Here is a 14,157-nt window from a genome sequence, read left to right on the forward strand (position 1 = left end):
GCTGCTCTTGCATCGGAAATCAGAAATGCAATCTACAGTCCTGTTTAGGAAAATAAGAAACTGAGCTAGGTCGGTAGCACAGCTGTGAGAAAAAACCTGGCCAAGGGGGCTTCCTGTTATTTTGCTTTCATTTTACTGTGTGCTCTCTTTTGTATTTTTAGACTGTACACCACTTTGATTGGTTTCTGGACCAGAAGACAACATATAAAACATTTTAAATAAATACACTGCACCGCACTGCCTTCCGAGACGCAGTTCTGCCCCGCACACTCACCTCTGAAATTCCGAAGCTAAATGTTGTGCCAAGGCTTCTGTGAAGTGCACACCCCCAACGCGATCATCCGTGTTTGTGGCAAGAACGCGGTACAGCCCACTGTTTACTTCCACGAGGGTGACAGACAATGACGTCCCTCCCAGTTTGTAGACCAAAACGTTGCTAATACACCGAGAGAAGAGAGGAGCCAGCATTAGCAGACCCGTTCCCTCACCGACACGTCAGGAAGAAAGGAGCCGGCCTTCACATGCCATCCATTCACTATCACCTCACTGCTGCCAAACCCACAAAGCGAGGCGGCCAGCTTCAGTTCCCAGCAGCGGAGAGCGAGAGATGCAGGAGGCCTCGCAGAAGTCAAGCCCTCGCACAGCTCCACGAGTGAAACCTGCAGACGCACACGCCCCACTCTTGCAGTGGATTTCTGGCATACATCACCCACCCACGTGGCAGGAAAAAAAAGTAACGGTTCCCAGCAAACATTTTTCACCTCCCAACAAAAGTAAGCACACAGCCAACGTCTCCCCATTTAAATTGCTGTACCTTTTCCCCGTGGGAGATTCTTGTCCAATGCCATAGGCCAGGAGCGCCGCAGATGGCTCATGAATGAGTCTCAGGACATTCAATCCTGCCGCCACAGCCGCTTCTCTGCAAGCAATTCCAGACCTCGCACTTAACCGAGATGAAGGATTTATTTCCCATACAAAAGCACTATATATATCACAAGCAGCAGAATTGCAAGAACAAGCAAACGGAACGACCTTGAAACTGAACAAAGATCATTCCGCACAGTCCGACAGCTACGCGGCGGTGTTGGGTGCTGCCATGCGGCAAATCAGGGTTAAAATCCCCAGCCCAGCCCGGGGCAGCGCTCACAGCTCTTAGAGGGAGAGAGCCTCAGCCAACATAGCACAGTGAAGCTTACTGGTGAGGTTCGGGGACCGTGCACGCTAGGGTCAGGGGGGCAGCTGAACATTCACTCGGGTATGGAGAGATTTTCAAAAGGCATCCAGCTGCCTAATTTCATAGTTAGGTGGCCAGAACCTCCACGGTGAAACACCCCCCTGACTAAGCCCCTAAATACAGCCAGACTGTGACATCCGTGGGGCAGCAGAGTCCATCAGGCTTCATGTTCAGCACCAGCCTAGCCAGCAAGGTCACGGCAGAAAGCACAGGCTCTCACGTGGACAGCTAAGCCGGGTGCTTGGGCCGTTTGGAGATTCGGAGAAACAAAAGGTCAAAGAACAAGCGGCGGGTGATCTCTTTCTATTGGACTAACTTCTGAGGGCTCTGCTTCCGGTCAGTGCGGAGCTCAGGGTGTTGGCAGGCACTGCATTAGTCCAATGGAAAAGCTTATTTGCTGACTAATGCTGATGCCCTGGGAAGATGGAAAGGCTCGGCATGGAGCTCTCACCGAGCTTCCCCAGCTACCTAATGCCTGCACGCGGAAAACAAGGAATGGAAGCCTTTTTCCCTGCACATCTGTCCACAGGAGAGGAGAAAGCATCCAAATCTTACCTAAGCGCACTTTTCTGCTTCTCCCCAAACTCAAACGGCACAGTGATAACCGTATCATTGACGTCGGAACCCAAAGCGGACTGAGCGGTTTCTAGACAAGACGAAAGGCACAGACTTAGAGTCAAACAATGAAGAAGAAAAAAAGGAGCAGCTGAAAGTTGTTTTGTTTTTTTTCCAACTCTTTTTGCCAAGGGCCCAACGTGTACTATTTGTCTACGTGAGCAGGGCAGGAGCAAAGAACCGGAATCAGCCCAAGCCCAGGGCCTACACACATGGATCAGGCCCTGTCCTTCCACGAGAAGAACAGCTGCTGAATTAGACCCTGGGGGCCAGAAGCGGCGAGCGCCCTCCCCTACAGACACAAAGTGCACATCTGGCTGACTCGCACTTACCTTTCATCTTTCTAAAGATCAGTTTGGCCACATCGGCAGGGCAAACATGTTTGAGATCTTCTCCAGTATCTATTTCATATCTCGGTTTTCCATCTCTTTCAATGATCTGGAAGTGAAATTAAACCAGTTCTTAAGAGTTTGTGTTTGCTCGGGGACAGCGAGGCAAATGACAATTACAAGGCAGCAGCCACTTACTGCACACGTACTCTCGGCTATGTGCTTCTGAGCCTCCGGGTCGCCAGAGCTGAGGAGAAAGGACAGCATTTAACAGTTACTCAGTCAAAAAATGTATGTTACAAAATCTTTAAAACAATTCAGCCAGACCCATGAAGTGCAAATGCATGAAATAACATCCCCAGGTTTTTATTCTTTTCTGTGCCAACAATGAATTTTTTTGTAATTGAAAATGTTATCGATTCCAAAAACAACAGAAACAGAAGCATTACAGAATCCGTAAAACAATACAGTAGAGTTAAGGGAAATCAATACAAATCTTTTTCCCCTCCCCGGAAATTCCCCCCGACCCCCTGGATTCCACCAATGCACAAAGAAAAAGTGAATTTCTTCTCTGGCAATCACAGGAATCATGAGCCGAGCCATCTATTCGGAACCTCGTGACATAAGGTAAGCAAATTGTTTTAAGTGTACCTGTAGGGGTTGCAGACAATTTGCTAAGGTCATATATTGAAAATAACTTTCCCTCCACCTCAGGAAGACACGGGCAAGCCACTTGTTTCCAGGAAGCTGCGATTCCCAAACGCGCGGCTAATAAAACCTGCAAAAGCAATACTTGTGGAAATGTGTTTAATTCCAAAGGAGGGAACGACCCCGGGCTCCTCCATGCAATAACGCAATACTGCAGCCCAAAAGAGGGGAGGTTCTTCACAGTTCATAGCGCCTACCTGACATGTCTGGAAAAAGCTTCTTTCTGCCTTATCGGTGTCGAGCTCCATCGATAAAGAACCGGAACCTCCTTCCGATGAGCTGTGATCTATGTCCCACTCCCCCAAATCTGCCGCCCGTGCCTGAATGAGCGTGGGTTTGGACCTTAAATCTCCCAACAGTTCAACACAGAATTTAGATATCAGTTTAGTACCAGGCTGAGAGGAAAAACCACAAACCTGCAAACAGAGATTTCTGCCCTTTAAAAGGGTGGGCTGGCAAAACGTCACTGGGGCTGTCGACCTCTGAAATGTCGCGTTTCTGTAGGGGCGAAAGCGTCAGGAGCCCCTGGATCGACCCCTCCTAGGTGAGCGGCGCTGTAACTGCTTTCTCTTATCTTCTGGTAGCCGGGTTACCGGAGATTCGCCCCCTTTCCTGGCCCGCTCTTCCAATTCGCTTCCGCAGAGGAGTGAGCCTTTAAAGGGCATCTTTGAGAGATTTGCCCTGCCACAGCTGCCTTCTGGCCGCCACCACCACCGAGGCCACTCCTCTGGTCGAGGCAAGGACTAGCTCCGAGCCCGTGGCAGCGGGTTCCATAGCCGCTCTGGAATTCACCCCCCGAGTCATCCACCTCCCGAGAGAGGAGCAGGCACGAACGAGCTCCCAGGGCACCACAAGAAGCGATCGGCAAGGTCATTGCTACTGCATCAAAGGCCTGTTTAAGGATGGACTCCATCTGCCTATCGTGTGCATCCTTTAAGGCCGCTCCTCCCTCCACTGGGATAGTTGTTCGCTTAGAGACGGCACAGACCAGCGCATCCACTTCAGGGAAATGCAAACATTCTCTCATTGCTGGATCCAGTGGGTACAGAGCTTCTAACTCTCGTCCACCTTTAAATCTTGCTTCTGGGGCGTCCCATTCCAGGTCAATCAACTCCTGGATGGATTCCAGTACTGGAAATTAGCAAGAGGCTTTCCCCGTAGGGAAATCAGAATGGGATTCTTCTTTGGTTCTGTCCTACAGTCCACCTCAGGAACTCCCAGCGCATCTTCAGGGTCTGGGAAACCAGGGCCGGCAATTCGTCTCTATGAAAAAACCGTAGCAGGGGGGATTTCCCCATCTTCCAAAGAATCTGGATCCTCTTCTTCGTCCGTGCCATCCAGGTCCCTGCCAGCGATACCCTTGGTGAGTCGAGGCATGCCTCGAGGTCTGCCGATAGGACTGGGAGAGGGAGGGATTTCCTGCTGATTTTTCCATCCGGACAGGGGCAAGTGAGGAGGCAGTCTGTGCCTGTACAAAGGCTTGAAAGCCAGGAAGTACTGGGGTAGATGCCACTGAATTTCCCTCTCCCATGGAAGACAATCAAGTTTTAGTTGATTGTCTTATATAATATGTAAGAAAATTTTGAATGTATATTTTGTATACTGTTTTTAATTCATTTTATTTGCTGTAAACCGGTATGAATTATATACAGAACATCGGTAAATAAAGTATAAATAAATAAAAATACTTCCAGCTAAGGCTGTGGCTGACCCATCCTCTGAATGGGAGGAGCCGGCTCTCCCTGGGATTCCTCACATTAATGACACAAGCAAGAATCCAGGTCAGGCTGTGCAGCCCTAAACGCGAGAAGCAGCGCAGAGAGAAAGGCGCTTAGGTTTCTTGACTGCTGGAGCCATTGGCCACAGTAAGTGCTTGTTCAGTCGGCTCGCGCTTAAAATTTTATGTACACAGATTTTGGGCGCCTATGCGGGCCATGGCGAGGCGCGCGCGCACAGCCCGTGCGCCCAGCTTTGCTTGAATTGTGTGCATACTAAGTGGTGCGTGTATGTACGAGCGCGATGTTATGCGAACAACAGCGCATGCGCAGAGCCAACAGGCACTGCACGTACCGATGCTCTATGGAGGGCACAAAGATGCGCACAAGATGGCAGCGCTGCTGCGGCCTTCCACACAGTGTGGCAACCAAACCTAAAGCGGGGCCTAGCCCACTGGAGGGCTGCTGAACCCACTCGGAAGCCACTTCCTCTTACCCCAACGGGATCGGGAACGTCGTCGGTATGGCATGCCGCGCGAGAAGACCTGAGGACGTCTTACCCAAACCCATTCCAAATATCTCCAAACATACCCGGGCTCATTGCTTACCTGCTGAGTACAGAGACAGTCTCTGACTGTGGGGGGAGAGGGCTTTGGCCGTCACTGCCGCGCTTGGCTTCCTGAACTCACTGTCTTTCAGCTGCTACAGTAGCAGCAAAGTCTACGCCGGGAACCAGCTAACGGACCAAGGCTCACCGCTGAGGGATCTCGGAAATCATCTCAGGAATTCTCAAGTGGGAGAGGGACCTTTAGGTATCACCGCAGGAGGAGAGCAGGGCTCAATCTTTTCTCCAATTTAAATGTAGAATTTCTCCTTCCAAAAAGTACAACAATCCCCATAGGGAAAGCACATCCATCATCTGCTGGAGACGGAGAAATACTGGAGGGCTGAGGTCACTGCAGGGATGTATGTAGGGTGATGTCAGCTTTGAAACCTGACTCCGTCTCCATCTGCTGGCATGGGAGCATAACCCAGTGGTCCTGAGTCCACCTGGCTACACGCTAGAAAACATACATTTGAACTGAGCTATTCTCTATAGTGCAGGGAAGCAGCTTAGACTGATAAAGGTACAGTGGAGAGTGCAGAATTAGAGAAATGCAGGGAGGACTGCAGCAGCTTTTAACCCATGACCGCATGATGCAGACGCTTGTCTGAGAATCTTTTTGGCACACAAATAAAAGATGTTTCATTCTCCGCTCCATTACTTACCACCTCCCCAGGATCTGTTTCACTTTTACTACTGTATTTGATGCATTTCTTATTCTGCTTTGTTTTGCTGCCAACCCAACAATCTGGAAGAAAAGAATTTCACAGTCAGACATGCAGGATTTCATGGAATAGGAGGAGTTCAAACTCTGCGGTTCTGAGAGAAATTACCTCCTCGCTGGCTGAGTAGGCGACAACGGCTGGCGTGACCCTGTCACCTGCATCGTTCGCAACCACATCAGCACGGCCATCCTTAAATGGAAAGGCAAAATGTCACAAAGGAAGGTCATATCCAAAGAACACAAGAGCAACGACTGCACTCAGCAAATATAATACAAACAGAACGCATGCAGTAAATATTTCAGAGTCCATATAAATCTTCAATAGTTACTTTTTACAGAGGGTCCCCCGACACGGACCCCGTGTTTCGCCAAGGCTGCGTCGGGAGGGACAACAATTTTAACAACAACCGTAGTAATAGATGGCAATGCTTTACAGGGAAGGTCATGACATGCACTGTAAATATCTGGACAACAGAAAGGGAGCAGTCAATAATCCCAGAGCCCGATAAAGGCTTTTAAATACAGCCTGCCTATGTTGATTGCCATAACAACGAAATATTTCTTCACAGAAAGGGTGATAAATACATGGAACTACCTCCCAGAGGCCAACATGTAAGAGAATTCTAGAGGATCCTTAAATACGAGGGTGGACCTTTATTTATTCTTATTTGATTCATATTCCGCTTTTCGGCATTTCAAAGCAGATTACATTCCGGTGCTGCAGGTACGAGAGGGCATGAGCCAGGGTAAACACTGCCGTACTGCACCAGAGAAGGGAAGAGCAGGTGAGTCTTCTGGTTCTTACCTCCCATCATTTTCCACGCTTCAAGTTTTTCTCTGTTTCTATAAGAACTTCTTTTCTAATTTTCCTTTTAAATTTATTTAGAAAGTGCTTTGCCGTAAGTTTTCCAAACCACGAGGAATGCATTAGACCAGGGGTTCTCAACCTTTTTTTCTATAGGGACACAGCTGCCAGGATAATGCTTACAGGCGGGACACACTGAACACATCATGGGCTAAGTGTGAACATTTACTCTGCATCCACAGGAACCTGCCCACCCCCGTCCACAAACAATGAATGCAGAGCAGAACTAGGATTTTATTTATTTATATTCTTTTTTATACCGAAATATAGCAGGGTGCCTTCATTCCGGTTTACAGTGTAACAACAAATTCATACAATGAACAGTTATAAATTATAAATATAACACCAAACAGAGAATATATATATATATATATAACATCTCGGCAAAAGCAGATTATAACATGTTAGAATGAGACAATATAGGTTTAATTTTGCATAAAACTTATTAACGAAGTATTTGGGTTTTAGATGGTGGTTGGGAATGGTATATATAGTTCATATCATTCTGTGTATGATTGTCTAAACAACCATGTTTTTAGTTCTTTTTTGAAGTTTTTGGAATCTTTGATGGAACTTAGGTATCCTGGGATAGAGTTCCATTCTGTTGGTCCAGCTATAGAGAAGGCTCTATGTCTGGTAGAGGATAGTTTTGCAGATGAGAGAGGAGGAATGAATAGCTGTAATTTGTCAGAAGATCTTGAAGAGCGGGGTGATTTGTGAATTGTAATCATGTTGTCCAGGGATGAGTTGTTGTCTTTGTAAATTTCATTATGTAGAATGGTTAAGGATTTGTATCTTATTCTTTGTGAAATAGGTAACCAGTGAAGGTTTTTTAGGGTTGGAGAGATGTGATCAAACTTCTTTTTTCCGGTTAGTACTCGTGCAGCAGCATTTTGAAGTAATTGTAGTGGTTTTAGGGAGGATTTAGGTAGTCCTAAGAAAATTGTGTTGCAATAATCTAGACTTGAGAAAATGAGGGTCTGAAGAATTGTTCTGAAGTCATTCGGGTACAGTAATGGTTTGAGATGTTTTAGGATCTGGAGTTTATGAAAGCCTTCTCTCGTTTTTATGGCAATGCAATTCTTAAGGCTCAGGTCTTAATCAATCCAAATGCCAAGATCCTTTATTGGATTTTTCATTTGTATTTTGGAGTTGTCGATTTGGATGTATGGAATTTGAGAGGTTTGAGTAGAGAAGTTTCTTTTTATTAAGATCCATTCGGTTTTGTTCATATTTAAACATAGTTTTAGTTGGTTGAGGAAAGTTTTGATTGAGTTGAGGTATTTTACTGTGAGATATATAGCTTCTTCAATGGTAGATGTTATGGGAATGAGAAGTTGAATATCATCAGCATAAAGAAAGAAGGTGATGCCAAGATTGGAGATGAAATTACAGAGTGGTAGAAGATAAATATTGAAAAGGATGGCAGATAATGCAGATCCTTGTGGTACTCCTGTATCTAGAGGGTAGGGATCAGATGAGACGTTATTAAATGTGACTTTGAAAAACCTGCCTTTTAGAAATGAAGTAAACCAATCAAGGGTATTTCCAGTAAGGCCAATGTTGGCAAGGCTTGATATTAGTAAATTGTGATCCACAGTATCGAAGGCAGCAGATAGATCTAGCATAATTAGTAAATGGTTCAGATTGTTATCAAAGCCTCTTATTAATTTGTTTGTTAGGTTTAACAGAAGGGTTTCAGTGCTGCGGTTCTTTCTGAAGCCATGTTGAGCGGGGTGAAGTATGTTGTTGGTTTCAAGATGTTCATTTAGTTGAAGTAAAGCAGTTTTCTCGATCAATTTAGCAAGTAAAGGAAGGTTTGAGATTGGACGATAGTTATTTAGATCATTGGGATCTAGGTTCTTTTTCTTTGGGATAGGAGTAATAGTTGCAGTTTTCAGATTGGATGGGAGAAGACCTTCTTCAAGTGATTTGTTTATAATTGAGGCAAGTATAGGGGAAATAATATTTGAAATTTCCTTTAGAATTCGGGTAGGAATAGAATCTAGTTCATGTCGAGCAGGGTTTATTTTTTGAAGTATCTTTTCTAATTTAATGCTGGAAATTGGCTCAAACTTTGACCAGGAGGTTGGTGGAGAAGTATTGTGAGGGATCTTAAAAAAAGGAGACTGAGATTTTGTCAATTTTGTTTTTAAAGAATTTTGCTAGGTCTTGGCTCAGATTGTTAGTATTAGAGGTTTGTTTGCTAGTGTTGTTGCTTTCTATAAGGTTCTTTACTATGTTGAAGAGGGAATTTGATTTATTTGTGGCGTTTTTGATCTTTATGCCATAATAATCAATATATTTCAAATTTAACTCGCTATATAAAAAAGATATTCTGATTCTGGTGCTATCTCAGTAGCAGAAACACAAACTCCCTTACTACCAGGCGCACTGTAAAATACAAAACCTGAAAGATAAAATCACTGAGCACATGGGTAGCAAACCCTCCCTACCATTGCAACACTAATTCCAAGAACTCAAACAGCAATAGCCCTTCCTATGAAGAGGCAGCAGTGCAACACCAATGCATGTCCTACTGAGAGTCAGAAAACGCAACAAAGAAGATCAATATAAATCCCTGCCTACTAGTAAAATACCTCACACCTCAGTCACACGTACAGAGCCGACCTTCTCCAAATACAGAAGAAAAGACCACAAATTACAAATGTGGAGACAAAAATTGGAATGGAAACCTCAAAAAGCCCCTCTGCATGCAGAGCTAGAAACAGAAATACATTTCCTCCTGCACTAAGCAAAGTACAAAGAGAGAAGAAATGCACATTCCCCAAACTGACATATTTATTTATTTATTTTTATTTATTTATTTAATTTTATATACCGACAACCGTTTGCACATCGTGCCGGTTTACAGATAACTTACAACAAGGATATATAGGCAAAGCCTTTACAAGAAACAGTGTATAACATAAGCTCAAAAACGGAGCAAATAACTAGATAACTTGTGGAAGGAGGGGGTGGGGTGATCGAGACAGAGGAGGGGGCATGGGAGGGTGAAAACTGGTACATAAGGAAAAAATATGTACAGGGGTCGAGTGATTATTGACATATACATATGTTATATACAAAATTGTATAAGCGCGTAGAGGCTCAGTACTTGAGGTGAGGAAGTGTGTACGGTTGCGTTAAGTGACAAATATTATGTGCTGGAGGTTAGGTGTGAGGTTTGTATTTCCTTAGAGGGTGTGGGTGTAGGTCCTGTGGAGGGGGTGTTAGTACGAGAGGGTGGTAGGGTTAGGGTGTTAGTAGGTGATGATGATGATTGGGGGTATGCTTGGAGGAAGAGCCAGGTTTTGATTATGATTATTATTATGGCTCTTGCACCCCGTCACTCCCCCTCCATGCCTCCATCATCCTTCACTTTTCCCAATTACTCCCTTTCAATCACCCACTCACACTCATATCCCTGCCCAGCATTCCTGACCCTCCCCATCCTCTTCTCTGTGCTCCCTTCTCTTCCCTGCTTGACTCTCCCTCCCTGCCCTGCTAACCCGACCCCCCGTTTCCTATCCCCTTCCTGCTTAGCAGCCCCCACTCTCTCTCTCTGTTCTACTTTCATCTTCTCAGCATCCCAACCTCCTTTCCTCCACCCTCCACAAGGTGCAGAGATCATCCGCAGCATCACTCCCAGACTCAGGGGAAGATAAAGTTTGCGTCCCATCAGGCCCAGAACAGCAGGAGCTGACAATGTCTCGCTCTGATCTGGGTGAAGGAGGAAACAGCCTCCCACTGGGCCAGAAAGAAGAGAAGGAAGTGAGAGGAGCCTCTCATCAGGCCCAACGTAAGAGAAGTCAACCAACTCCCACCCGGGCTGATAAGGATGTGTGGATTTGGTTTGGGGGACATAGAATGATCCTCTGTAAGCTTCTCTGATGGGTCTGGTAGAGGTATGTCGTCTGAGCGGGATTTGAAGGTTGAGCCGAGCATGGTAATGGATGGCTTTATAGATGATGGTGATGGACTTGTGAATAACTCTGAAGTGTACTGGCAGCCAGTGTAAGTTTTTGTGGATGGGAGAGATGTGATCTCTTCTCCTAGTGTTTGTCAGTATTCTCGTTGCCGCGTTTTGGAGCATCTGAAGGGGTTTGATGGAAGAGGAAGGGAGACTTAGTAAGATAGAATTACAATAGTCTATCTTAGAAAAAATTACTGCTTGAAGGACCGTTCTGAAGTCTCACACGTGAAGGAGAGGCTTACTGGTCTATAGTTACCTGGATCACCCCTGGAGCCCTTTTTAAATATTGGGGTTACATTGGCCACCCTCCAGTCTTCAGGTACAATGGATGATTTTAATGATAGGTTATACATTTTAACTAATAGATCAGAAATTTCATTTTTGAGTTCTTTCAGAACCCTGGGATTCATAACATCAGGTCCAGATGATTTGCTACTCTTTAGTTTGTCAATCTGGCCTACTACATCTTCCAGGTTCACAGTGATTTGGTTCAGTTCGTCTGACTCATCAGCCCTGAAAACCATCTCTGGAACTGGTATCTCCCCAACATCCTCATTAGTAACGGCACCATTCCACCAGGCACCTATGCGGAGGGGGCAGCCCACCAGCACTGGGCACTTTTAAAATCAATCGCTGAAGAGAAAAGGTCAAAAACAAATGGAAAAATCCGGCTGTGAAATTAAAAAGAGAATGATGGGAGGAAGGCAGTGAGAAAGAGACCTACCCCCTCTGACGTCATCCCACCTAGCGGCGAGCCGGTAAATGGCGCCATTCCACCAGGCGTCGCGCAACAAAGGGGCACTCCCTTTCGTGCAACCCTTTGTGCCACCTTTTCATTTTTATACTTCTATGTTTCTTCTTCTTTTGTTTACCTTTCACCATGTTTTTTCTTAGTTTTTATCCCTTGTTAACAATTTCCTTGTTATAAAGGGTCAATGTATTAGACAAAGGAAACATTTTTCCTACATCTTCTGTTTTAATGTAAACCGGTTTGATTTGTATATTATACAAGAATATCGGTATATAAAAATAAAAAATAAATAAATAAATTAGTAAAACACAGGAACAAAGAATTCATTTAGTTTTTCTGCAATGGCCTTTAGCCCCTTTAACCCCTCAGTCATCTAAGGTCCAATCGACTCCCTCACAAGTTTCCTGCTTCAGATATATTTTAAAAAGTGTTTATTATGAGTTTTTGCCTCTATATTCAACTTCATTTCAAATTCTCTCTTAGCCTGTCTTATTAATGTTTAACATTTAACTTGATAATGTTTATGCTTTTTCCTATTTTCTTCATTTTTTGAAGGATGTGTTTATTTTTTTGGCTAAAATAGTCTCTTTCACCTCACCTTTTAACCATGTTAGTAATCGCTTTGCCTTCCTTCCACCTTTCTTAAAGCATGGATTACATCTGGACTGTGCTTCTAAGATTGTATTTTTAAACAATGTCCATGCCTGTTGTACACTTTGAACCTTTGCAGCTGCACCTTTCAGTTTGTTCCTCTTTTCCTCATTTTATCAATGTTTCCCTTTTGAAAATGTAATGTTACAGCTGCAGATTTACACATTGTTCCCCTTCCAGTCATTAGACCAAATTTGATCATGTTATGATCACTATTGCCAAGTGGCCCTACCACCGTTACCTCTCTCATCAAATCCTGCATGCCACTAAGGCAGTTACCATGTTAGCTAACGTAATTGCACAATATCGTGCCATTAAAAATATCCTACTAGGTATTACAACACAAAGGGTAATCTTTAGGATACCACTCCCTATCTCACTGTCATAAACACAACCACAAATTTTAGAGAGACACCAATTTAAATCAATATTTTATTTATTTGAAATACCCACATATATCCCTACATAGACATTTAAAACTAAGCTAGCACATTCACACATTCATACCCACAATAAAAATACCACATGAAGTTTGAGATGTTAAATAGAAATTATCAAGTGTTCTTTTCGTCATAAATACACATATTAACCTAATTACCTAAGTATCTTTTGCGGGTGACGCCGTTTGACGTCACTTCCAATGAAACAATCATGTTAGTTTGAGCATGCAGGTTGGCGGTTGCGTTTAAAAGGATAGTGAATGAAAGCCAAGTGCATAACAATCTTTAAGGCGTATGCCGCAGAACAGGAACCCTGAATCGTGAGCTCAGTAAATGATATGCTTTAAGGAAATGCTGTATAACATGGGCTCTGGATTGTGATCTCATGCATGAATACAATCAAAAATTTGCAAATATAAGTCCCTGAGGAAGCCCCTAATAGGGGCGAAACGAAGATATCTTTTGTCTACAAGTTTTACATTTTGTATTATTGAATAATTAGGTTAATATGTGTATTTATGACGAAAAGAACACTTGATAATTTCTATTTAACATCTCAAACTTCATGTGGTATTTTTATTGTGGGGTATGAATGTGTGAATGTGCTAGCTTAGTTTTAAATGTCTATGTAGGGATATATGTGGGTATTTCAAATAAATAAAATATTTAAATTGGTGTCTCTCTAAAATTTGTGGTTGTGTTTATTAAAAATATCCTAAACAGGAAGCAGCTATGAACTTACACAAACTACTACAGCCTCATTCACACATTATAACAGTGGCCGCGTCAGGTCCTATAAATGCATCACAACTTGCTACAAATCTAGTCTTCTCCAGGACCTAAACCTGTTGTGCAGGCTACGTTTCCCAGCCTGACTTCGTCCTAATACTTGTAGTGACACCAGTACTGATAGACCGGAGCATTACTTTAGGTGAAACAGCCTAGCTGGGTCTCTACACAGTAACAACCCATAAGTCGAGAAGGGTTGCCACCTCATCCCAGGTCAACTGAACAGGGCGATCCAGTCCTGGGGTGCCTCACTGCATGCGTGGATTTCTAGCTCTGATTTTCGTATTGATGTCTCTAAGAAAATCAGAACCGTAAATGTAAGCAATGAGGCATCCCCGGAGCTGATTCAGCGTGTTCGACTGACCAGCGGTGAGCTGACAACTCAGGCCTGACACCTCATTACCTTATACACAGCCACACAGGAACATGTGCAACCCAGATGTACACCGATCGCCGCCATAACAGTCCCCGGCACCGCGATGTATCACGGGATCCCTACCCGTAACCAATCACAGCACAGAGAACCCCTAGTCTACTATTCACAGTCCCGGGAAGGACCCTGCTCAACCAATCACAAGACCGCCAATCCCCCACCGCTTGCAGGACACCTCTAATATCCCGCCTCTGGCGCGTAATAGTGACGTTACAGAGGAGCAGGACTCGGGCGCGTGGCAGTGACGTTTCAGAGGAGCAGGACCCGGGCGCGTGGCAGTGACGTTTCAGAAGAGCAGGACTCGGGCGCGTGGCAGTGACGTT

General features: G+C 44.5%; 1 protein-coding gene across 1 annotated transcript in view; it reads right to left on the reverse strand.

Annotated features, from left to right (window-relative positions):
• The window catches only part of HSPA14 (heat shock protein family A (Hsp70) member 14), a 41,389-nt gene extending 27,372 nt beyond the window's left edge, over positions 1 to 14,017 (reverse strand). The window contains exons 1-8 of the mRNA XM_029616302.1: positions 13,805 to 14,017; positions 6,039 to 6,119; positions 5,871 to 5,953; positions 2,377 to 2,425; positions 2,182 to 2,287; positions 1,790 to 1,880; positions 815 to 919; positions 275 to 436 (exon numbers count right to left, since the gene is read on the reverse strand). Coding sequence (XP_029472162.1) covers positions 275 to 436; positions 815 to 919; positions 1,790 to 1,880; positions 2,182 to 2,287; positions 2,377 to 2,425; positions 5,871 to 5,953; positions 6,039 to 6,119; positions 13,805 to 13,861 — 734 coding nt within the window. The 5' untranslated portion in view covers positions 13,862 to 14,017. The remainder of the gene's footprint in view (positions 1 to 274; positions 437 to 814; positions 920 to 1,789; positions 1,881 to 2,181; positions 2,288 to 2,376; positions 2,426 to 5,870; positions 5,954 to 6,038; positions 6,120 to 13,804) is intronic.
• Between the last annotated feature and the right edge of the window lie 140 nt (positions 14,018 to 14,157).

The sequence above is a fragment of the Rhinatrema bivittatum genome, chromosome 9 (assembly GCF_901001135.1).
Source record: "Rhinatrema bivittatum chromosome 9, aRhiBiv1.1, whole genome shotgun sequence".
Classification (NCBI taxonomy): domain Eukaryota; kingdom Metazoa; phylum Chordata; class Amphibia; order Gymnophiona; family Rhinatrematidae; genus Rhinatrema; species Rhinatrema bivittatum.